The following is a 24,176-nucleotide window of genomic DNA, read 5'->3' as shown; positions in this document are numbered from 1 at the left end:
CTAAATATCAGCTTATGATCACTGAGATGGACTCAGTAGAATTTGATCACTAAGTTAAGATGATTAGATCTAGGATGTCCTAGCAAAAGGAATTGCGATAATAAGATTATTTACCATTAGTCATAAATTATATTAGTAGGTTATAATTGCACTATAGGGGAGAGTGAATCTTAAATGCTCTCTTGTATTTATTCAGAGTAGGGCAGTCATGTGAAGGTATTAACCTTAAATATGGAAGACAAAGCCCTTAAATATGGCTGTACGTGTGTCGAGAGGTAGGTGGCTAACTTCCTACAGGAAATATGAGAAGTTTATTAGGACCTTATAATGGTCCTAATAATTAGATGCCTTGGGCAAGAATATATACTCAGGATAAAGATCATGATCTATGATGATGATGAGTTCATCATTGTAGTTATTGCTAAGTTATTAGGTGTATCGTCTCTAAAGGGAAAACTTTCTAAGCATATGGATGGACTTCTAATGGAGCTTTAAACCTTTAGGCGAGACCTGCCTATCTTTAAGATTGTTGATGTAATCATGAACAAATCTTTCATTAATTAGTATAAATTTTGAGGGAACTAAAATAAGAGGACTAATCACTGTAGCTTAGTAGTTGAATAGATGTTATTAGCTATCAAAGTATTGAGTATTGTTGCTAATTCTAGGCTGCCAAGTGTCTCTAAGTGGCAGGATCATGTCAAGTCACAGTAGTTTTTGCTATTTCTCATATTAAATCTCTCTCTCTCTCTCTCTCTCTCTCTCTCTCTCTCTCTCTCAACTCTCTACACTCTTACAGCTCATGGTGTTTTGTTTTGACCGTTGGATGGCATTTCAAAAGGCGAAGTTTTGGCAGGATTATGTAGGATGTTTTTTTTACTTGGGATATGAGAAGTTCTCTCTCTAGAGACAATGTTAGAGAGAGAGAGAGATAAAAAAAGAAGTGCTTGTCTGCTAGGTGCTAAGTGGTAAGAGGAAAAGGAGGTAAGTGTGAGTATATGAAATATATTTACTAGCTTGGAGTGGGACAGGGGGAGCTCTCATTCATGTGGGTGCTTAGTGAGATATATAGAGGGAGAGGTGGAGAGAAAGAGGAACAAGGGAGACTCTAAAAGCTGGATAGGAGCCTTCCATGCAACCCTTCTTACCACCATTCTAAGTACTCTCTCTCTCTCTCTCTCTCTCTCTCCCCTCAACTCCCTAAATCAAATTTCTCTCTAGAGACAGAGAGGTTGGTCTTTGTTCCCTTCGATCTTTCAAACAGCAACTGCAAATAGTGGTGGAAATGACTAAAGATGATGACTTTAAGCTCCTCAAGATCCAGGTCCTCTCTCTCTCTCTCACCTCTTCTCTCTTGTCATCTTGTAATGTAGCATGAGAGAATGGAGAAGGATGTGAGAGAAGTATTCACCTGTGGTTAATTTCTTGCAGACCCATGTCCTCAAGGTGAATATTCACTGTGATGGGTGTAAGCTGAAAGTGAAGAAGCTACTCCAAAAAATTGAAGGTTAGGAAACTAGCAAAATTTTCTTTTTAATATATATTTTTATGGATGCTAGTTACTTTTTTTCTTTGATTTTCTTTCTCTCTCTCTCTCTCTCTGTCTTTTATATGCCCTCTTTCACTTTCTGATATCATTCTTTGCATTTCCAAAAGCTAACACTTTGCTCAGCTGCATGAATACTTGTTTGACTGTTTACTTAAACATGAATCTTGATTTAGAAGCTTTACCTCTGCAATATAGAGCTAGCAATCTAGTTTAAAGTAAAGTAATATATCAACATTTCCCCCAAATTAGCCTACTAGACTTTATGGATCTAAACAGAGACCTTCAATTGCTTTTATTTTCTTTGCAAACTTGTGGTAGTTTCCCTTTCAAATTTTTTTTTTTTTGAGCATCATGAACTGACTTCCAAGTTCATTTGTAAATTATTCAGGGGTGTTCTCAATAAGCATAGATATTGAGCAGCAGAGGGTCTCAGTCACTGGAAATGTAGACTCTGAGACCCTGATCAGGAAACTAACCAAATCAGGCAAGCATGCACAGCTCTGGCCCCAGAAGAACAGCAATCAGAATCAGAAACCAAACCAACAGAAGCAACAACAGAAGCAAGCAGCTACTCCTAACAAAGATGGCAACAAGAATAACAAGGACAATGGCAAGCAAGGCCTCATGCAAGGCCTCAAAGCCTTCAAGTTACAGCACAACAACAAGCTTCCTTCAATCAGTTCAGATGAAGAAGATTATGATGACGATGATGATGAAGAATACGACGATGAGGAGTTGCGATTTCTTGATGATAAGATGAATCAGCTCAATTTTATGAAGCAGGTGAATGCAGCAGCAGCTGCAGCAGCTAATGCAAAGAAGAATGTCAATGGCAATGTCAATGCCAATGGCAAAGGCCATGCCAATGCTGGTGGAAATGGCAGTAATGGAGCTGGCAAGAAGGGTGGAGGGATTCAAAATGGTAATAAACAGATGAAGAACACAAATGGGTCTGATCAGAAGGGCACTAATTTTGCAACTAATGGCAAGATGGGCAATGGTGCCCACTTGGTTGGTGGCGGTGGTAATCCAATTGCTGGGGATGGTAAGAGGGTGAATGGCATCAATGGCATGATGGGTCTTCATGGGCTTGGTGGAGGTAATGGCGGGGGCTTTCCAGGGAATGGCTTCCCTGCTTACACAGGGTTCCCACCAAATGGTGGAGGTGGGGGATATGGAGGGGGGCAGCAGCAGCAGCAGCAGCATCAGCATCAGACCCCCATGATGATGAACATGCAGGGCTACCAGGCTCATCCACCACCATCCATGATAAATAACTTGAGGGGGCTCAACAATAATATGATGATGCATGACAGCAGATACATGCAACCTCAGATGATGTATCACAGATCCCCTCAGATCTCTCCTTACACTGGCTACTACCACTGCTATCCAAGTCCCTACTACTCCAACAACCAGTCAGAAAACAGTGATTATGGTGCACATCTTTTCAGTGATGAGAACACAAACAGTTGTGTGGTGATGTAAAAGTTTTAATCTCTGGTCCTTCACTTCTTTTGTTTTCAAGTTGTTCTTATGGTTTTCTATGAATTTGGAGCTAATGAATATTATAATGTAACACTACTATCTTGTGCTTTACACTGTCTTTGTTAGCATTGACTGGTTCTGCTTTTTAGTGTTAGGAGTTTGTGCTTGTGGACTTCTATAAGCCCGAATTACTATTCCCACTTGATTTTTAACAAGTGAGATGGAATACATTAGCACTTATAGATGCATGATCCACTAAAGTTGGTCAACATTGGGTTACTGCATGTACTGGCAAATTTTTTTGTCCCAAGGAAGATCATGATTCATGAACAGGGAGGGTTGCAGACAACAACCCCATGTGAGTAATATATAATTAGTGAATTTGGCCAAGAAGTTTCATATATTTATTCCCCATCAAACACTATCACAATACCCCAGAGAGTTATAGAGAGAGGAAATGACAAGCATAAGGGAACTTATTTTCATAATGGGTAATGATAATCTACATCGTGTTTTAAACAAATAAAAGTTTAAAAAGAGGAAGCAGCATGCAGACCTGCAGCAATTATATATTTTTAAAATCTTCTATGACATAAAGATGGTCAACTCGCAGGCATGCTTCAGATCCAGAGTTAAAAGTATACCAGGTACTGGCAATTGACAAGGCATGGTCATTTCTGATCATTTTTGAGTAATTTCATAATAAGTGAAAATGATGCTAAACTCCAAAATTTTCTTTTCCCTATAGAGAGAGAGAGAGAGAGAGAGAGAGAGAGAGAGAGTTCTCTTGAAAGCCATCCAAGGGGTAAGAAATTACCAAGCAAAGCCATCCAAGGGGTAAGAAATTACCAAGCACCAACATCCATGTGATACCCACATAGCACAAGCCCAACTCAAGGAGGTAGGAGACCATGGGGACCAATTACACAGGAAACACTGGACAAAAGCTGGAATTTAGCTGAGACAATGTAAAGATAAGCATAGTAAACCAAAGCACAAAAGATCTTCTTTAGACTTTGGTTGCCAGCCTCTGTGGCTCTGTATCATTAGAGGGTGTTGTCACTTGCTTTTAGTACAAGAGAATGATGGCAGGATGGGTGTGAAACAGAAAATATTCTGGAAATTTTAGGACATTGAAGACCAGACCCATGCCTTTTGACTTGCAGACATGAAATATAGCAGTGTTTAGTGCTTATAACAGAACAGATAAGCTCACCAGGTCTTTCCTGAACTTATTTCTGAACAAAATAGCCACCTCTGTAACAAATCTATCTAATTTACTAGTAACCTAGCAGCTAAAAATACTCGACACAGTGCATGTTGATCGACATGGAGAGACTAACTCTCATACTAAAGAACATCGCAAACTTCACCCTCCCACTAATCATTGATGGGCAATCTTTAAACTAAATCCAAAAGGAGAAAAAATTATCTACTACGAGTGTAATGTGGATGGACTGTGGAGATTTATTCAAAAGGATACTTATAAATAGGATAGGTAGTTCATATTTCTTTATAGAAGATGCTATCTGGCTCCTACCAAGAACACTTGTATATTAACCATAAAAGAGACATGAATAACTGAAACATGAAAAGGCATCATACAGAAGAAAAGCTTCCAGATAAGAACCTTAGCTAGAGAATCTTATGGTACTAAGCATTTTGAATATAATATAGTGCCATTCTGAGTGTGACAACATGAAAGCACAGGCAGGCTCCTTCCGTGATACAGATGAAACTTCCTTCTTCCTTCCTAAAGACAAAGCAAACAATGTTTGGTGACCCCCAATCAGGTACTAATTTGACAGCACACCCCGGATTCCACAACATAAAGATCTAACATATGGCTATCGCCAACCCGAGCTTAGGACAAATAGGTCCCCAATATTTTAGATGCAAAAAGTATTATTTTGCCTTATCTGGAGAAAAGCCCCTTCTGGCAGTTTATAAGAAACATCAACAATATATTTTGCCTTTATCTCCCTTTTACACATTTATAAAACACAAAGGCATTCACATAGAATGTTCCTTATGAATAAAATGTGGTCTTTCTGCAAATATACAAAAAAGGACGATTTGAAAATGCGTCAAAAAGAGAATTCCTCAATAAAATTAAAACAGAAGCAGCGATATGAAAAATAATGAAAAAAGGAAATAGATGGAACTGAAGGGTTTAACATACATTCTCTTGCATGCACTTCATGTTCTTGTCATTTTTTTCTTTCTCAATATATTGAGGACAAGTATAAATAATTAAACATATGATTGATTGTATATATGATAGATGTACCAACCAGGGTTGAAGGGTTTAACAACTGAGTTCACCTGAAGAAACTACTGACCCAAGTATAAGTGTAAAACCAAAATTTTCTATCGACCTTTCCTATTTCTATTATAATGCCTCATCATAAAAAAGTTGCTCTCCAAGACAGAATTTTCACTACTAGATCCATTGAAGAGGCGAGGCTCTATAAATCTACTCCAACAAACAGATAGCATCCCTAATTCACCACATGCTTCAGATATTCAGATATTTCTTAAGGCTGTTTGAGGCGACTAAGCCCCGAACTCGACTAATTAATCTCATTTCTTAGTTTTAATTTTTTAAAGAGTAAACTTGATTAGATATAAAAAAAAATAAAAACTATTTGATTACCGAACCAACTTAGGAATCCCTGAACCAGTTCAGGAGGGGTTTTTAAAGCAAACAAGACCTAAGAACTGACATCTTCAATTCTATCTGAAAATTGTGTCTCTAGTCACTATGAGTCTATGACCATCTTGCCACACCAAATCTAGTCTGCTGAAAGTATATGATACAATATTCTACTTCTTTTTTGATGCCGATGCTTTTATTAAGAGAAAGAACTACAACAACAGAAGAAGAAGATAAAAACAAGATAAAGGAGCTTCTCTCATTCTTTCACCAAAAAAAAAAGAAATGTCTTCTTTGGGTCTCCCTAAATTTTGCTCATTTACATGCGTTTCTAATGTTTCCACACACAACTTCTTCAATAGCTTGACCATATAGTAGAAGAAGATTAAGAATTCCAGTACAACTAGACACTGATAATATTGTTTCTCTATAAGTTGTTAAAGTTCTTTTAAAAATTCATCACATATAGATAAGAAGAGTACATATCCAACTAAGCCAAATATGAAAACTTAAGATGCAGTTTATTTAAGAACATGTAGAAAAATTATAAGTAAACCAACGAGCAAAAGTGTCGAATTAATAGATGATGCCAGAGATTCTACAAATGTATTGCAAACTTTGTGAGAATATCTTCCGAGAAGGATTGGAAGTAATCGATATATCACAAACTTTATTCTATCATCTGTCATCAAGAAGAATGGATGAAAAGGAAGGACGAAGCAAAAATGAAAAAAAGAAGTAAAGCTTGATATGGACAAATAGTAGAAGTAAATTTATTCAGTAAACAGTTTGAGACACTTCACAAGTTAGTAGGAGATCATTGCCTTCCCAAGAGATAAAACAAACACTTCTATTATTCTGGAAGAATGGTTTAACTTATCATACAAAATTGATACATTTGGATCTATAAAGTATAAACAATAAACAGAGCAAGAAATCTCCTTGCTAAAAAGCTGAAAAATGAAAAGTTTCCTCTGTTTTTTTTTTCTAATACATGGAATCTCATAGCGATTATGCCGTGACAAGTAACATCTTAGATCAGACTTATACCTACCTTGAACAGGAGGGATAGAAAATTTGTTACCTCCTATCAACGCCTCTCATTTTTCCTCCGTCTAGATTTTGCTTTCTGCCACTTTTTTCTTGGCACTAGTTTGCTCTTTGGCTTTAACTTTAGCTCAGGGGTAAATTTGAAATTTGGATCCCTCATTCGTGCTTGTATATCCTTAAAGAACTGTATGTTGAGTTTTTTTGGTCCACCCTCACGTAGCTCTGCGTACTCTGGTCCTGAAACAATATTCTCAAAAGCACCAATCAAAATATCAAGATCGGTCATAACTTCAAACACATTTATATAACGCCCATCGGGCCCTTTCTTCAACTTCTTCAAAGCATTTTCTACTGCAAGCTTTCTAGCTTGCTTTCCTGGAGACAGCTCTGGAGGTTCTTTTTCAGCTTTCAACAACTCTGTGATTGTGCGATATTTAGGTGCTTCCTCAAATTCAAACAACTTGTCTATGTATGGATCACTACGCTTATGAGGGTGTGCATCAGTAGGAATATCATCATCATCATCACATTCACTACCACTCCACAGAGTTACCTCTTCATCACTCTCAGACAATATACTCCTCAACTCATCGCTGTCATCAGCATCAATAAGTTTGGCATGTTCCTTTGCCTGCCTTTTCGCTTTCTTAATCTCCTTTTGCAAATCTGTGTCCTTGTCACTATCATCTTCTTCCTCCGTTTCGCTTCCAGTCCATAAGCAGTCCTCCTCATCTACTTTTTCTGCCCAGGCTTCTCTAAACTCCTGATCACCAGGTCTTCCCTTACCAAACAAGTCATAATCTGAGCGTTCACGAGCATAGGATCGTGATCCTGGAGAACAAGAAGAATAGAAATTGAACACTTAAGAAAGAAAAATCAGCACTTTGTGCTACTAAAAGAACAGGATACCATAAATAAAATGAACTTCCGGCCCTGCTGCAGCCAGTAGACTATGTAAATCTCAAGGTGTAAAAACTTTTTTTCCAAACATATTCAAAGAAATGTTGCATAAGAGTTGTCGAATAACAACTCATCTATATTCAATATGGTCACAGTAAAACAAAACACTCGAACATGTTATACTATAATACAGATTGCTATTTGATGAAGCACATGGTTGTTACATTTGTTTGGAGAAGTCGCTGATTAGACTCACAAATCAAAAGAAAAAATAGTCCCACATATCAAGATATTACTCTTTCCAAGTCCTAAGAAATCTTTTCTCCAGTTGACAAATTGCAAAACCACCATGGACACTTTCCTCAGCTAACGATTTCAAAAACTTGTGATCAAATCATATAGGATTTTACTTCAACACCATGTCACCCCTACATAACTTAGCACAGTTCACATACAAAAGCTAAAAATCGAACACATAGATTCACGCCAATCGACTTAACAAAAAGTGGGTATTCTTCCTCGCCTATAAAAGCTTCAACCTGAATCATTACAACTAAGAGAAAGAGGACGTATACCTTGGAAGATAGGAACCAAGTACGCCCCACTGCTTCTTCCTCCACAGTGCCCAATCGCCGACGCCAATGGAATCAAACGAGGCCGAATGGCAAGAAGGGAATGGAACATGGTTAGATATCGACCAAAAGCTCGAGCCATTTCCATCCACTGTGTTCTCCCATCAAGTAGGGAATCGGGGAAGAGGAGAAGAGGGAAGAAAAAGAAGAGGGAAGCGGCGGTCGAAGAGACCCTGTAAAAAAGGATGGGCTGGAGATAATTGGACCTTGGATAAGTCTATGGGCTTATCGGGCCCATCGCTAACATTGGAATATATATTATTCCAAGTAAGCTAATTTGTGGAACCAATTGGATTCCCAATTGAAATGTTAAAATAATCACAAATAAAAAAAAAGAATGTTTACAAATAATTTTGAAAAAGAAAAGAGAGTTATAGAAAAAATAAATAAAAAGAAGGAAAACGCCAAAAAGAAAAGAACCAGCAATGACTGTGCCTTGGTCCACAATCTATCCCTCGCCACGTGTCTAAATCTCCTTCTTCTCCATCCTAGAAGCACGTTTCACCGTAATCCCCTCCATCTATCCAATCCCTTTTTCCTCCTTTTTCCCACTCAATAACTGTAATTCTCCTCCTCCGCCTCCTCCCACTCTCTACCTCTTCCTTTCTCTCCCTAGAGATTCTAATGGCGCAGCTCTCGGAGACGTACGCGTGCTCGCCAACCACGGAGCGCGGCCGCGGGATTCTTATCTCCGGCGACCCCCGGTCCAACTCGATCGCCTACTGCAACGGGCGTTCGGTGATCATCCGCCGCCTTGACGCGAATCTCGAGGCGTCAGTGTACGGGGAGCATGCATACCCGGCTACGGTGGCCCGCTTCTCCCCCAACGGCGAGTGGGTCGCCTCCGGTGACTCCTCGGGAACCGTGCGGATCTGGGGAGTGCACGGCGATCGCGCGCTCAAGAATGAGTTCCGGGTGCTCTCCGGCCGGATCGACGACCTCCAATGGTCGCCCGATGGGTTAAGGATCGTGGCGTCGGGGGACGGGAAGGGGAAATCTCTTGTGAGAGCATTCATGTGAGCTGGATCGCTTTGGTCTCTCTTGATTGATTTATTTGACATCTTTGGTTCTAGAATTGGCTTGATTGAATAGATGTAGTTATTCTATGATTGCTCTTAACTTTTCGTTTCTTCTGTTGGTAGATATTTTGACAAATATTTATGTTTGCATTTATAAGGGAAAGGACCCATAATAACTGACCTCAAATAAATAGTTGGGATTAAAGATTTGGTTGGTTTTTTCTTCTTCTTTATAGTAGTTATATGATCTGTTATATTCTGGATATATTTACTATAATCTAATATGATAGTTTTCGACATTACATATTATAAACTTTTTATAATTTTGCATCAAAAGATACTCTACTCATTTATGGTTCTGGTCCACTTAGGGGCATCTTAAGTGTGCTATGAAAATCAGTTTTATTCTGTAAGTGCCATTATGTAGCTTTGTCAAGTGCCAAGCTTGGTATATGCAGTGTCTGGACATCCACTCAGATTATGGGTGTCAAGACACTATATCTCAACTTTTATTGAGAAGAAAATAGGGAAGGATCTAAGTTTCACTCACATTGTTTTCTCTATTTAAAAATTTAACTACAGATGCAGTATCTAGAAATACATGAAAACAAAATGGCCCCTTATTTTTCTGACGTGCTGATACTGAAGCCTTTATATCTTGCAGGTGGGATTCAGGCACTAATGTCGGTGAGTTTGATGGCCATTCAAGGAGGGTATTAAGTTGTGCTTTTAAGCCAACAAGACCATTTCGCATTGTCACATGTGGTGAAGATTTCCTTGTGAATTTCTATGAAGGACCGCCATTTAAGTTCAAGCTCTCACACAGGTTATTACGACTTACAACAAGCTATGCAATGTGACTGTCAGATCCTGTTCCTTTTTCTTTTCCTGTTTTCTTATTTGTTCTTGAGTATTGTTACACATGTTTCTCGATACTTTTATTTTCTCCATTGGATCATTGATATCTGGATTCATTTCACAGTTCTGATGCATATTCATTGGAAAAATTAATTTGTAATTCCATAATGTCTTCTTTGATGTTCTATGCCTATTGTTACATTGTCACTTTTCTCAACTGTCAAGTGCGTGCAACAGTTATATGATGCAACCTGATCATGAAAGTTTGATGAGTGTTAAAATGGAATGCTGCTCCAGTTACTGTATATTGCTGCTGTTTGATGTTCCTTTAATTCAGTATCGATTGGTTTTCATGTTCATTATCATTGCATGAAGCCAGCAGAGTAATACTGAAGTATCTAACGTTTAGGAGTTTAGGTGGGCCATCAAGCTTTACAACATGTCAGTAAAGAACCATAAACATTATCTGAAGTTGTTTACTTCACTGGATTTCTCTCCTTCACGAATAAGTTCCTGATGGTTGTTCCTAAATTTCAGTGTAACTAGTTTAATTCCTTGTCTTTTGAGTCTTGAAGATTCTCCCTTCAACTTTTACTAATATTTAACTTGGTTATAGTATCGGCAAAAGCCCTTCATTTTGCTTTCTAATTCTTACACATATGATTTGCAACATGTGGATTATTCCAATTACTATATGGAACAGTACGTACACTTCATTAGAGGACATGCATCCTTTTAATTATTATTAATCGACATGCATCCTTGAAACTGCAGGGACCACTCAAACTTTGCTAATTGTGTACGTTTTTCTCCTGATGGGCATAAGTTCATTAGTGTGAGCTCAGACCGAAAAGGCATAATGTATGATGGAAAAACTGGAGAAAAAATAGGAGAGTTGTCTAGTGAAGATGGGCATAAAGGAAGCATATATGCTGTTAGCTGGAGTGCCGATAGCAAACAAGTGACTACTTATCCCTTCAGTAATCTTTTTCAATACAGAAATTCAATGTGTTTTGCTTCTGGATTTCAAACCAACAATCTGTCTTCTTCTGAAAATTTGGCATCTCATGGTGAATCATTTTCTTTTAAGTTCTTGCCTACTCATATTTAATTGTCAGATAATACTATTTCAGGTGTGTAAGTGCTAACAACTTTAAATAAGTCTTTTAGATTTGAAAAATATCTTGCATTCTGTTGATTTTCTTGTGAATCAAATTTGATTTCTAAGCCTTGTAAAATGTAAACCACCTTTTCGAGTGGAAACCAAAAAGATACGGTGTCTTCATCTCAATCTCAATATCGATCTAAAATGTCCTTGACTATGTATAATTTGTAGCTAAGCATGCCATCAAGGAGTAGATTTCAAGTGTATCATACTTTTTGGTATCATCTCAGTGATGCTACTCAAACATTATGTCAAGTGAAGCAAATGTGCTAGAATCCCAGACTTGCTATGCTAGTGCATGACTATATAGTTAAAGTGACGTAGGTAGTTTCTTATTCTTATATCACAACAAACATTAGTTTTGCACTTGGGAATGTTAATATCTTATTATCTCATATTTAGCTCATACTTATTCTTGCCTTAATCATGCATGATTTCAGTCTTTGGTGCATTTCATTTGTGTAAACATCTTATTTGAGTCTCATCTCATATTATATGTCACCTTAGGTCTTCACAGTGTCAGCTGATAAAACTGCAAAAATATGGGATATTATGGAGGATGGAAGTGGGAATGTGAAGAAAACTTTGGTTCCTCCTGGCTCAGGGGGTTTAGATGACATGCTCGTTGGTTGCCTCTGGCTGAATGATCATCTTGTCACAGTTTCTCTTGGTGGTGCGTTTAACTTGTTTTCGGCAAGTGATCCAGATAAAACACCTGTAACATTTTCTGGACATATGAAGAGCATCAGTGCTTTGTCTTGTTTTCTTCAAAGTGGGCAGAAAACCATATTATCTAGCAGCTATGATGGTGTTATTATAAAGTGGATACCAGGCTTGGGTTATGCTGGCAGGATGATGCGAAAGGATAACACTCAGATTAAATGCTTTGCTGCAGTTGAAGGAGAACTTGTCACATCAGGCTTTGACAATAAGGTGTGTGATGCAATTCTGATTGTTCCATTTTCTCTCGACTACTTTGCCAGTTATGATTTTAGCATTGTTAACATGTTATTTTTCTGAATGTTATTGTAACTTGTCCTTACCACTTTGCTGCAACTTTAGCAAGTTAATCCTTAATACTGGAAAATACTGATAACCAGCTGCAGTTAGCAGTCACATGTACCAAAGAACCTGTGGAACATTTTGTATCTTTCTCTTGTCACTGATTTTTCTTTTCAATTGTAGGTTTGGAGAGTTCCTATAAGTGGAGATCAGTGCGGAGATGCTGCATCTGTTGATGTTGGATCTCAGCCAAAAGATTTGAACCTTGCAGTTCAGACCCCTGAACTCGCCTTAATTTCTACGGACTCTGGAGTTGTCATGCTGCAGGGCCCAAAAGTAGCTTCAACAATCAAACTGGCTTATACTGTCACCGCATCAGCTATTTCTCCTGATGGAAGTGAGGCTATTATTGGTGGTCAAGATGGAAAACTGCATATATATTCAATTAATGGGGACACACTTGTGGAAGAAACAGTCCTTGAGAAGCACCGAGGTGCTATTACTGTTATATGTTACTCTCCAGACGCTTCCCTGTTTGCTTCAGCAGATGCCAATCGTGAAGCTGTCGTATGGGATCGTGTAACTAAGGAGGTAAACTTTCACCCCTTATAATGAACTTACATTGTGCATCTTAAAGAATACGCTGTCATCAATCATCATAGTTTTGTTCCTTTTGGTCAATTAATATATGCTTTCAAGCAGGAAGTACGTTGCAAGATTTTAGGTACTTTTTTTAATATTCTGAGCTATTTTACTCTATTTCTTAAATAATTTGCGTTCTGGATATAGTTTCAGAAAGTTTGACATTTTTATATTTACAGGTGAAGTTAAAGAATATGTTGTATCACACTGCTCGAATAAACTGCCTTGCCTGGTCTCCGGACAGCCGTTTGATAGCAACAGGCTCCTTGGATACTTGTGTGATTGTGTATGAACTCGACAAGCCTGCGTCCAGCCGAATCACAATTAAAGGAGCTCACTTAGGAGGCGTTTATGGATTAGCTTTTGTCGACGACAACTCTTTGGTTAGTGCTGGCGAAGATGCATGTGTTCGGGTGTGGAGATTAGTGCAATAACGGCCCTTTGTTTTAAAGAAGTGCAATTCAAGTTAACAGCAACAATAAGCAGTTTGCTTATTTAGTCTTTTGCTATCAGTTTTGCTGATCAACTTTTTACTAGTTGAAGCGAAATCTAGTGGCTGGATGGATAACAGTGTGATTAGTGCGTTGACCACATGAAAGTTAAGAAATCTATTGGGCCACATGAAAGTGTTACAGCTTATATGTAGGATGTTTTCATGGGTTTTGTTTGTTTGAGGGGAAGTATGTGATCTCCGTGGAGATTTCAGAACTGGTTGTGAGATTTGTTGATCCACATAAGTCGTCTTTCGTAGTGAAACTACTATCTCAGTTGATCTTTTCCTGAGAAAAGAAATGCTTTATTTGTTGCATTACATATGCTCTGTAGCATTTCAAATCTTTCTCTTTTAGCGAAATTACTCCACACCCTACACTTTATCATGATTTATGGTCCACATTCTAATTCTTGGTTTTGGAGAAAGCCCGTTGGCTTAGGATCACATTTGGAGCCCTGTGTTTTGGATTATTCCTAAAGAAAACAATCTACTTTTTAAACTTTATTTTGTCATTTTGTGTCACTGCACTATATTTATAAACACAGTTAATAGAAACGAAAAAATAACTTAAATAACTTTAATTTTTTGTTACATTGATATGTATCCAAATATTATTAATTCTGGATTAAAAATTTAATAGTTATAATTTAGTCAAGAGTGCACTACATAGTAATACAAAATAAAATCTATGAGGTGAAGTAATTTTAGTCTAAAATACTTAGGGGTAAAATATTTTCAACTGTTTTTTTCCCCTTTATTTTTGAGCTATATATTATATCAGTATACCGCTGGGGTAATCGACTCAAATGATCTTAGTCTATTGGAAATTCCTGCAGCCAGGGGTTTTCAGGGGATCGGCAGCAATAGGTTACTACAACTACCATCTTTCTCGCACCTTCCCTTCGTTTCGTCAATATAAGAAGAAAGTGAAGAGGACGAAGTGCGTGTAATGACTTCTGGGCGTGGGATGGATCCCGACACCGCCCTCGAGCTCGTGAGGAAGGGCTCCACCCTTCTCCTCCTCGATGTCCCCCAGTTCACCCTCGTCGGTATCGACACCCAGGTATCCCTAATCCACCCCACCGTTCCTCTTCTCTTTTCCCCTCTACGCGATTCTCGAATGTTATGTCTCGCTGGTTGTTTAAATTTTCGTTTCTCGGAAGGTTGATGGATAAAGTTTTAATCTTTATCCTCGTCTAATGTCAATTCTCGCAAGATTGTATGAAGAAGCGACACTAATGTGGGATATGAAGAGAATACAAGTAGCCCTTGTTGGTTTTGTTATCTTTAATGTTTGGAAATTATTATGTTTATTATTATCTCATGTTCTTGCAGATGTTCTCTGTGGGGCCGAACTTTAAGGGTATAAAAATGATCCCGCCCGGTCCCCATTTTGTTTATTATAACTCCTCAAACAAGTAAGTTAGAACTCATAACTGTTTGTTTCACAATTGGTTTTTCTTTTTCTCTTCAAATAAGTATAATATTTTTTTGATAATTGTTCATTGAGAGCTTCTCATCTTGTCAGTTCTTTCTAGTTTCTACTATTAGAGAGCATACTATGAAATATAAACGTAGACAAAATTACTAGTTCGGGATGTGCCAAATCTTTGTCTGAACCTTTTTAAAGCTCTTCTCCACTGTAAAATCGTTTCTGTGATGCCATTTACCACTACTATACTAAATTCCTTCCTGCACTGATCTCTTTTCAGTTTTTCAGGTAATTAAGGTTACTTTCCAATAACATTGACTGTAGCCTCAAGTGTCAAAAAGGTTAGAAAGGTGTCATGTTTGGAGAACTGTTTTCTGAAGGACAAGGATCTTGATAATATATAAGTATATAGGTTAATATATATTGCAATTTGTGAGTAGTTGGATTTAAAGCTTCATGATTTTCTTCTACTTTTGTAATATGACTCTTAGTTTGCAAAACTTCTTGTGGGCTGCCTGGTGCCATGCAAGGCTCGTCTCTGACAAATAATGTTATAAACATAAGCAGAATGCATTTGAAGAGAATTGGCTTTATAGCTCATTATGAAATAATGTGCTATCTTCATGTGAAAAAAAATGGTGATGTAGGATTAGTTAAGGGATTAAGCCTATATGAATGCTTCTGTTTTTATTGTCTCAAAGTATTTGCAATTGCAGATCTAGTGCTTAATTTCCAACTACATTTACAGGGACAGAAATGAATTCGCACCAACAGTTGGCTTTTTTCTTATTACTCACCCAAATCAGGTATTTAGAGTAACCTTTCTAGCTCAAAGATATGAGCTTTTTTGAAAATATTTCCACAGCATACTTGCTAATTTGTCTACTGGGCGATAGAACTTGTAGTCTTTGAGATGAACAAATTGGAAGACCTATTTAACTCTTGTGGTCTTATGCTGTAAGTAACTTCAATAATCAACCTTTTATAATCTTAATTTGTAAATTGATGTATTCTTGCAGCTAGTCCGTCAGCCACCTCTTTTCCATACTTCTATTGTATAACACTACAAGTTTGCTGGTTTATGCATATCCTCACGAGAAAGATTTAGAATGCAGAATATCGAGGCATTAAGATTAGATAAACTGTATAATTTCGATGTCACGTATAGACTACCTAAAATCTACTTATTTGCTTAAAATATTGGAGGAGGGCATAACATATCATTTATCCTACAAAATTCACCCTTCTAATAAATAGCAAAGTACAAAATGTGTTCATGATAAGTCATTCAAACGATTCTTCAGGTAGTGGTTCGTAGGTGGCATAAGGAAGACGAAAGACTGGTCAGATTAGCAGAAGATGAGGTTTGATCTAGTATCAACTTTTATTATTATTTGTACATGTTCTAATGACATGATGCATTTCGTGGTCATTATTTAACTATTTGCTTACGGTTACTAGTGTTTTGTGTCTATGAATTTGCCATTACATAATTTGTACCTACAAATCAAAATTTTCTTTTGATTCTGATAATTTAAAGAGTATTTATCATAGATCTAGCACCAAAATGCTATATCTATATAGAATGACTCTTAAAATGATATATATCTATCATTTTAGGCCTCTGACTTAATTTAGTGGGTTTCGGGCGCCCAATACGGAATCAGCACGAAGACATGTTGGTCATCATGAGAGATTCCCCTGTATCACTGGACTAAGGGAATCCCGAGTTAGTAGAGATTCTTAGATGAGCGTTCATTGCGCCTTACCAATATTGGCCATCTAGCATATTATCCATAGTAATGAATTGTAAGGCCTTGCTGCCAGCTGTAAACACTGGCACATTAACATACGGTTCATGTCCTTGAATGTCAATAAAGATCTGCTCCATATCATACAATGTTACTATGATCATGATAAATTTCAGTTCTGCTCAATATAGATTCTGCTAATCCATATCTCAAAGCATATAATTACTTGCCGTAGAATGGGGCATGCTTGTTGGCCATCAAGCACACGCCATATCTTAGTGGTCATCTTATGTACACAGTCCCATTCAATTGTATAATTTCTAGGTGCACATTGGGATGCATGAGATGACAATTCATAACTAAGATTGATAATCGGATAGTTAATGGAGCTTCAGGATTGTCACTTTGGCATCAGCAATTGGTTGTCATTTGCTTGCTATCTTTAATAGTTCTTGTGAAACAAGTTTTACTAATTATTCATAGCTTCTGATGCTTCCTGTTGAACTCAATGATCAAGTAGTTCAAATAATCATAATCCTGTTTGTTTTATCCTCTTGTAGACTATATAGTGCATGTCTCTAGTCAACAGTGGGTCACTCGCTGTTTAAGCAGGTTAAACAAATCTATCTACTGAACATGTCAACATGCTAAACCATAAAGTTTACTTCACAAAATGACATGATATTATGTACATAACGAGATACTATCTGGACTTGTTGAATGGATCTTGCATTATTGTTGCTGTTAAAAGAATACCTTATCATATTATTGGTGCATAAATTCAGAAATTTGCTCCATGTAATTCAAGATGTAGGGCATCTAAATCTGTGTTCTGTTATCTATTATCATGTGATACTGAAATGAGTTTCTTCACAGGAAGGCAGGTATTCTGAAGCAGTTAAACAGTTGGAGTTCGATCATCAACTTGGACCCTACGGTTTAGACCACTGTGGAGAGTGGAAGCAGCTTTCTAATTATATATCACAAAGTATCATTGAACGAGTTGGTATGTGATATATGCTGAATGTCACTTTTGTCCTGTCATTGATTAGCTTGATAAAAGGAAAGAATAGATGTAATATGGCTTGCAAAGAATGTAGGTCTAGATAGATGTAGTATGGAGCATTACATATAATGAGTGCCATTATGTTAAAACAAAAAAAATGAGATAAAACACTTGCTTGCTGTAGCAATTTAGCTGTTATTCTCATGTAAGAGCTACAAAGAATCACTATAGAGATCTGCAAAGACATTTAACTAATTAACTATCTTGGGGAGTGCTCATATAGAACATGCCAAAATTTTGTACTTTTGAGTTTATACAGTAAAACCATACTGTAATTTTTTATCACATTGGATTGATTTTCCTTTCCTTTCTTTGTGTTGGTTATTTTGGAGAAACACGAAAATGTTGTTTGCAATTTTCTTCCAAATATTATTGAGAATGCTAACCAGTCATGATTTCAGAACCTGTTGGAGGAGAAATCACGATAATGGATGAGCCTGGATTGATGGATACAACTCCTAGAACAGCCATGGAAAAATGCTTGATGGAGCAGTTAAGAGAAAGCAAGTTTTCAAAGTATGCTAAGAAGGAATCACAGAGGAGAGGATGCTATTACACTACTATTCCTCATGCTGTTAAGCATAGTACCATATCCAGCGAGGAACTTACAGCTGTGAATCTTGACAAAGTAATCTTTCCTGCGTCCATACGAATTTCACCAGAACAGAAATTTTGTAGGTTTTGTTCAGCAATCATTTTATCATCTTAGAATAGCAACAATGTGATTTGCAAAACCATCTATTCTACTTTGAAGTTATATGTGCTCCTTTACATCATCATCAACCTTAGTGCACCTTTTCTTTTTCTGTTTTCTTTCTCTTTTTTTGAAAAAAAAAGATTTATTATGTTTTTTTTCATAAAAAGTTGAACTTGTGTTATGTAATTGATATTTCTTGAATTTGCCTTTTTCATGATTTAATAGCATGCCCTAAAAGACCAATTTTTCTTTTCATTATATGTCCTCTGATTTAACTATCTTATCAAATTTAATTTACTTATTTAGAGTAATTGTTTCAACTGATAAGGAGACTACTTTCCTGTTTAGACAAAGTTGCTGGAAACCATTTTGATCAAAGAGTATGGAGGTGCAGAAGATCTTCTTTTGGGAGAGCTCCAATTTGCATTCATAGCATTTATGGTAATTAATTTCGCATCTTTCCAGGCTAGTAAATTACGTAATGCTTTGTTAACATTTTTTAGTACACAGATGGGGCAATCACTTGAGGCTTTTCTACAGTGGAAAGCATTTGTTAGCCTTCTTTTTAGCTGCAGTGAGGCTGTAAGTACTGCTACTTCTTTTCAGTTGGAGATCACGAAAACCTCTAACCTTTTTAAGTCTTTAACATTTGGTTCTTATGTCACTTGTCATTATTATAATGTATTTTTCTTTTCATTTTCTGTTTTCCTCTTTTTGTGCAGCCTCTTCATACAAGGACACATCTATATACAAAGGTAACTTTTTACATGCTTTCATTCTGTACTTTGTCAACTATATGACAAATTTCCCCATACTTAAAAATTTCATCTGCTGTTTTCTTTGAATATATAATATGTTGTATCTATAAGGATGAAGGAGTTATATTTTGTGATACACCTATATTGCAGAACTCGAAAAGTAGACATGGTGGGTAATTTAGCATGAGATTGGGTACTTTATTAGCATCTGTAACACTTGTTTGTTGGCTTATATACTAAAAGTCTAAAACAAGCTGGAAAGAAAAAAAGTCACTTGTCTAATTTGTAGAATTCCATATAAAAATTCTACAAAATACTTTATTTATGTGCACAGAATGAAGATAGTTGCTAGATGTCAAGTGAGTAGGTTGCGAAGTATGTAAGAAAGGTATCGAACCTAAAGACTCACTAAAGCAATGAGGAAACGTCCATCAAGTCAAACAAGTATTTGGGTCTAGATTAGCTGAGTTTGCTTACTACCAGGTAAGTTGGAGGTATGGCTCCTACAAACCCATCTATACACTTGCAAATGGACAAAGCTAATCAATGTCAGCATTCTGCAGATTTGTAGGGCTGGAAAAAATGAAAACATTTTAATAATAGAGGATAGATAGGACTTAATTGTAACTTTTATATCTTGTCTTCACTGTGGGTGTTTTCTCTAGCTCCTCGCCCCTTCCCCCAAAGCTTAATGATATATTTGTTTGTTCATTTGTTCATGTATTTGATTGTAATATAACTTTGCACAGTTTATCAAGGTGATTTACTATCATATAAAGCATGGCTTTCAAAAAAGTCAAAGGCACAGCAGTGGTCAGGGTATGGAAAACTCTGTATTCTTGGATGATGCATGGCTATCTAAGGACATCTTCTTGTACCACCTTTGCAAGGTAATTTTTTTTGCATTGATCTTAATATTTTGGCAGAGAGGTAGAACTATTTGGTTTTGCCATATAATTGATAATAGATTGAAGTGCAGAACCTTATAATTAAAGATTAAAATGGTACAACATGGAACAGATAATTAAATTATTAGTGAATAACTTTATTAGAAGTCAAATGTGCTTGAGCTTCGTTATTGCCAATATAGTTTGTCATTATTCTACTAGCAAACAACTTGCAATCTCAGTATTTGTCGTTCAAGTGGTTTACTTAATATTATTGAGGAAGCTGTCTATTAACCTTTGATTGCCTTTTTTTCCCCAGGATTTCTTTCCCTTGGTGTTGGAATCTCCAGTTGTGGATGGAGATCTTCTGTCATGGGTTGGAATATGCTAAAACTTTGTCTATATATTGCTCCATTAATTTAGTTTTTCTCGTTGCAGAATATCAATCATTATTCCTGTTCCTCTACAATATCCAATTCTTCTTCCATTCGAGTTTAAACTAATGTTGGTTTTTGCTGAAGTAATATGAGACTGAATAAGTAATGAGACTATATTTATTAAAGCCAAAGATATGCTTTATATTTTTGCTTGTCATGTTTTATAAATTCATTGTTTAATAAAAATTTACATTGCGTCCACGAAGAGGATCTAAGGTAACAGGCTTTTGTTAATTTGTTTTAAGAAGGAAAGAGAAGGATCATATATTTCCCAAGGAGTATGTGAACTTGGTAATACGGTATTTGAACAAATATCTTCAGTTTCCAAAGTAGTAGGTTTCTCGGTGATCATGGCTTTGGTTGATTTAATCTAATAGGAATGAGAAAAGAATCACGTAATTTTTAAGGATGGTGTAATCTTGGAAATAGGACCAACTTGAACAAATATCTGCAGTTTTAGATTATATTGTGAATATACCATTTCCTGGAGGTAGGGGAGGAAAGAGAGCATCCTCATTTTCTTTGCAAAGGGGCCAGATATCGATGGCCTGGTAAGCACTTGCAAGAGGATTCCCCTTGTCCACTATGTGTAAGGGGCTGAATATCCTTCTATAAGGCATAATTCCATTTGTTTTGATGTTAGACAAAATGTTCAATATATATTCTCGATGGTGGTGCATAGTGTAGCCAAACTAAATTTTACTCATTGTCAATGACATTACCTTGAGCAAAAATATGTGGTCCCACATTTTCAATGCTTTGCTTTTACTGTATCCAAACCCTTGGCGATCACTTCCAATAATTTGGTGTCTAGCTTCCTTGGTGATCACTTTCAATGATTTTGGAATACTATAATTGTTGCTTTAATTACACATAGACTTTTTTCTGTTTAATGGGCTGCTCTTTATTTTGCAGACAAGAAAATTGAAGGAACTGGTTGGAACCACATTTGGCTGGGATCTTCGGAGTGATGCAATGAATCTCATTGCTGAAGAAGATGACGAGGTTTATGTTTGTCTGCCTAATTGACTGTACCTTTTGGTATCTAATTATAATAACTTAACATATTATATTCTCCTGACTGCAGTTCTCTCCTGTTATTGTACCTTCAAATGAAGCAAATTACGGTGAAGCCTCATCAGATTCATAATTCCTAAAAGGGCATTCAACTCTCCAGATAATGCTGTGCCGGCAAATGCTTATCCTGATAATCTACTTCACCACTCACTAAAAGTTGGAAACTGCCTCAAAATTTTACTCTGAAGTGATCCTCTCACATTGCTAGCTTGTGGTCTATCAGCGCTGAAGTTTATTCAGAGTCATCTCACTGTAGTACTTGAGTTCCACAAAACAAGTATCCTCTGATGTTGCTATTACTGGAACGGGTGGTTGTCTAGTTCAATGCTGCTTCCATGAGACACGCTCACTCTAATCAAAATCATGGTGTTCAGTCACTTGTAGCTTAAAATGTCTTGACTAGTTAGTGCTGGGGTTTGCAAACTCCGTCTATGATCATAAACAAATTGTGAAGAAACTGACCAGATTTTGATCTCCCTGTAATTTCTGTACAACTAGTTCTGTCTACACTTTGCCGAAATTTTGTTGTCATCTTAGGTTTTGATGGAAAAGAGATATTACCAAAATATGAGCCACACAAGCAATATAGATTCTTTGGAGTTTATTATCATGAACTACGACAGCTGATGATATGATTTGCAGCAATGACATGAGGCGGTAAACTTTTGCCACTTGAAATGATTCTCTCTACACCTTCTGATTACTACACATACAATTCATTATTATTATTATTTGAACAGGAGGCAGATCAATTGACGATAAGGTACTATGGATCTTCAAAGTTATTTGAGGCTGCTATCATCCAGCCGGACATCACCACTATCCTTTTCATGGTAGTCCCAATGTCCAATACAAACAAATGGTCGTCTCCATTAAGCATCTCTATGAATTGTGGCAGCAATCCTCCATTTTTCGTGACCATATACTTGATCAATATAAATAACTATCCATAATTGTGACATTTACCAATGCCCACTTTCTATTTAGTACTTTTGACGATTCAAATAAGAGAAATGTCTCCAAAGAAAGACAGACAATGACCTTCAAATACTCCTAATGAACTCTTTATTCTCAAGCTTCTACTTTGGTCAGAATGTGACATAAAAATCGTATAGTTGGTAATGAGGATGCTGTCTCATCTCTACTAGGTCAAAAGGTGATCTTTGCTTATCAAGTTGTTTAAGAAATATGTATGCACTTGCTATAATATCTAACTAGGATAAGATTGCTTTTAGGAAGAAATCAAGTGTATGTTTGAAAAAAATCTTCCCAGTTTGTGGAAACTAATGAGCAAACGAATCATTTGAGTGCATGAGACTCCTTCCATATATATGGGAACGGAAATATTTATATTCTCATTAATGTAAAGGTTTTCCTGGCTCAGTGTATCTCAAGAGTTGCTATTCTGACCAAGTCCAAGTCCAAGTAATATATATACACCTTAGAAGTGTGGATGCCAACCCTCCAGTAATATACTCGATCGAATTTCCCCACATATTAGTTTCAACTCAAATTTTTGGGACGTTTGTAGAACTTATCTTGGAATAAAGAGAGTTGCCCATGGCATGCAACCAGTAGACTTCTTTTATTCTCTCCGTTCAGGGGGATATCAACCTTATTCTTATTCCAATAAATAAAAACAAAGAGTAATAAAATATGAAACACTTTGGAATATTGAGAGAGAGAGAGAGAGAGAGAGAGAGAGTTACCATCCAAATAGAATCAGATATTTACATGACGGTGGAATCCAAAACAACTGCCAAGTCAAGCTCATAAGTCACGAGTTATGGATATGTTTTGCCTCCCTCCTATTAAGCAATAGAATAACTTTTGGTTGCATTTTAAGCTCATTCAACCAAGGAGTAACCCTTTTGCTAAGTCTCCTAATAAAAATAAGAATGATAGAAATAATCCAAAAGGTGTAAGGAAAAAATAACGATAAATTTTAATTAACAAACTTATCATATTTTTTACATCAATCACAAATAAGCTTGTTTGATAATCTGTTAATACAATAGGTTAATCTTGAACTGTTACCTGCGACATCTATGTAAACTAATGCCATAACTTTCATAAAAGCTAGGAATTATTAATCTAAGATGTCATAAACTATTATTTATTTTCACATGCCTCTCAATTTATTTTTGTACATATTAACTCCACTATATTATGGAAAACGTCTCATTCCATAATAGTGTTCATGAAAAACATAAAAGGACTATTTTATTCTCAACTTTTATTTCTTTCTTTCCTCTAAAATAAATAAAATAATCTAATAAATAACTAATAGAAGAGATGTTTTGAATGCTAATTACTTTGTAATTATCCAAAAAAAAGTTACTCTAATACAAACCTTAGGATTTAGGCAACAATCTCACAAGTATCCAAACCTAATAATAAGATAGAGAGAGATAGGCCATAGGGAACCCCAAAAACTGATTAGATTCTGGCAGATTGGCAGTTCATTGTAGGCAACAGTCTCCAACATTGTTACTCCTACAAGTGTGTTGCTATTATTATTCCAACAAGAGAGACTACTACCTTTCCCTAGGACTCTTTCCCTCTATTATTTGAACACACCCATGACTCTTCCTGGCCCATCACTGCCAAACTCCCA

The 24,176-nt window shown here is 36.6% G+C and overlaps 4 protein-coding genes across 4 annotated transcripts; 3 read left to right on the top strand and 1 right to left on the bottom strand.

The window, feature by feature from the left end:
- The first annotated feature begins 889 nt into the window (after positions 1-889).
- Positions 890-3,148, top strand: LOC140791838 (uncharacterized). Its single transcript, XM_073142505.1, has 3 exons — positions 890-1,324; positions 1,432-1,507; positions 1,938-3,148. Exons 1-3 carry the CDS (start codon positions 1,286-1,288, stop codon positions 3,035-3,037), a joined length of 1,215 nt encoding a protein of 404 aa, XP_072998606.1. The 5' UTR covers positions 890-1,285; the 3' UTR covers positions 3,038-3,148.
- Positions 3,149-6,529: 3,381 nt separating this feature from the next.
- On the bottom strand, positions 6,530-8,500 carry LOC140792446 (uncharacterized). Its single transcript, XM_073143453.1, has 2 exons — positions 8,219-8,500; positions 6,530-7,574 (listed from the first exon to the last, which is right to left on the bottom strand). The coding sequence occupies exons 1-2, from the start codon at positions 8,361-8,363 to the stop codon at positions 6,784-6,786; spliced, it is 936 nt and encodes a 311-aa protein (XP_072999554.1). The 5' UTR covers positions 8,364-8,500; the 3' UTR covers positions 6,530-6,783.
- Positions 8,501-8,830: 330 nt separating this feature from the next.
- LOC140792975 (actin-interacting protein 1-2-like) lies at positions 8,831-13,774 on the top strand. Its single transcript, XM_073144253.1, has 6 exons — positions 8,831-9,291; positions 9,959-10,120; positions 10,927-11,113; positions 11,825-12,250; positions 12,503-12,910; positions 13,141-13,774. Exons 1-6 carry the CDS (start codon positions 8,900-8,902, stop codon positions 13,393-13,395), a joined length of 1,830 nt encoding a protein of 609 aa, XP_073000354.1. The 5' UTR covers positions 8,831-8,899; the 3' UTR covers positions 13,396-13,774.
- A 581-nt stretch (positions 13,775-14,355) lies between these two features.
- On the top strand, positions 14,356-22,125 carry LOC140792745 (uncharacterized). The gene is made up of 13 exons (XM_073143908.1): positions 14,356-14,517; positions 14,790-14,872; positions 15,635-15,692; positions 16,191-16,250; positions 17,514-17,643; positions 18,105-18,331; positions 18,749-18,841; positions 18,911-18,982; positions 19,123-19,155; positions 19,908-20,048; positions 20,365-20,421; positions 21,398-21,487; positions 21,570-22,125. Exons 1-13 carry the CDS (start codon positions 14,404-14,406, stop codon positions 21,630-21,632), a joined length of 1,221 nt encoding a protein of 406 aa, XP_073000009.1. The 5' UTR covers positions 14,356-14,403; the 3' UTR covers positions 21,633-22,125.
- Positions 22,126-24,176: the final 2,051 nt, after the last annotated feature.

This window comes from Typha latifolia, chromosome 7, assembly GCF_019914945.1.
Source record: "Typha latifolia isolate L0001 chromosome 7, TyphaL0001v2, whole genome shotgun sequence".
NCBI classification, from domain to species: domain Eukaryota; kingdom Viridiplantae; phylum Streptophyta; class Magnoliopsida; order Poales; family Typhaceae; genus Typha; species Typha latifolia.
The sequence above is the reverse complement of the archived record's forward strand: the minus strand, read 5'-3'. Positions and strand labels throughout refer to the sequence as shown.

Bases quoted from the DNA above. Each gene is read 5' to 3' on its own strand.
- LOC140791838 (XM_073142505.1), top strand. From the start codon at position 1,286: ATGACTAAAGATGATGACTTTAAGCTCCTCAAGATCCAG. The intron at 1,325-1,431 runs GTCCTCTCTCTC...AATTTCTTGCAG, and splicing joins TTAAGCTCCTCAAGATCCAG to ACCCATGTCCTCAAGGTGAA. The intron at 1,508-1,937 runs GTTAGGAAACTA...TAAATTATTCAG, and splicing joins GCTACTCCAAAAAATTGAAG to GGGTGTTCTCAATAAGCATA.
- LOC140792446 (XM_073143453.1), bottom strand. From the start codon at position 8,363: ATGGAAATGGCTCGAGCTTTTGGTCGATATCTAACCATGTTCCATTCC. The intron at 7,575-8,218 runs GTATACGTCCTC...CTTGTTCTCCAG, and splicing joins CTTGGTTCCTATCTTCCAAG to GATCACGATCCTATGCTCGT.
- LOC140792975 (XM_073144253.1), top strand. From the start codon at position 8,900: ATGGCGCAGCTCTCGGAGACGTACGCGTGCTCGCCAACCACGGAGCGC. The intron at 11,114-11,824 runs GTGACTACTTAT...ATGTCACCTTAG, and splicing joins GGAGTGCCGATAGCAAACAA to GTCTTCACAGTGTCAGCTGA. The intron at 12,911-13,140 runs GTAAACTTTCAC...TTATATTTACAG, and splicing joins GGGATCGTGTAACTAAGGAG to GTGAAGTTAAAGAATATGTT.
- LOC140792745 (XM_073143908.1), top strand. From the start codon at position 14,404: ATGACTTCTGGGCGTGGGATGGATCCCGACACCGCCCTCGAGCTCGTG. The intron at 18,983-19,122 runs GTAAGTACTGCT...CTTTTTGTGCAG, and splicing joins TTTTTAGCTGCAGTGAGGCT to CCTCTTCATACAAGGACACA. The intron at 20,422-21,397 runs GTTGGAATATGC...TTTATTTTGCAG, and splicing joins ATGGAGATCTTCTGTCATGG to ACAAGAAAATTGAAGGAACT.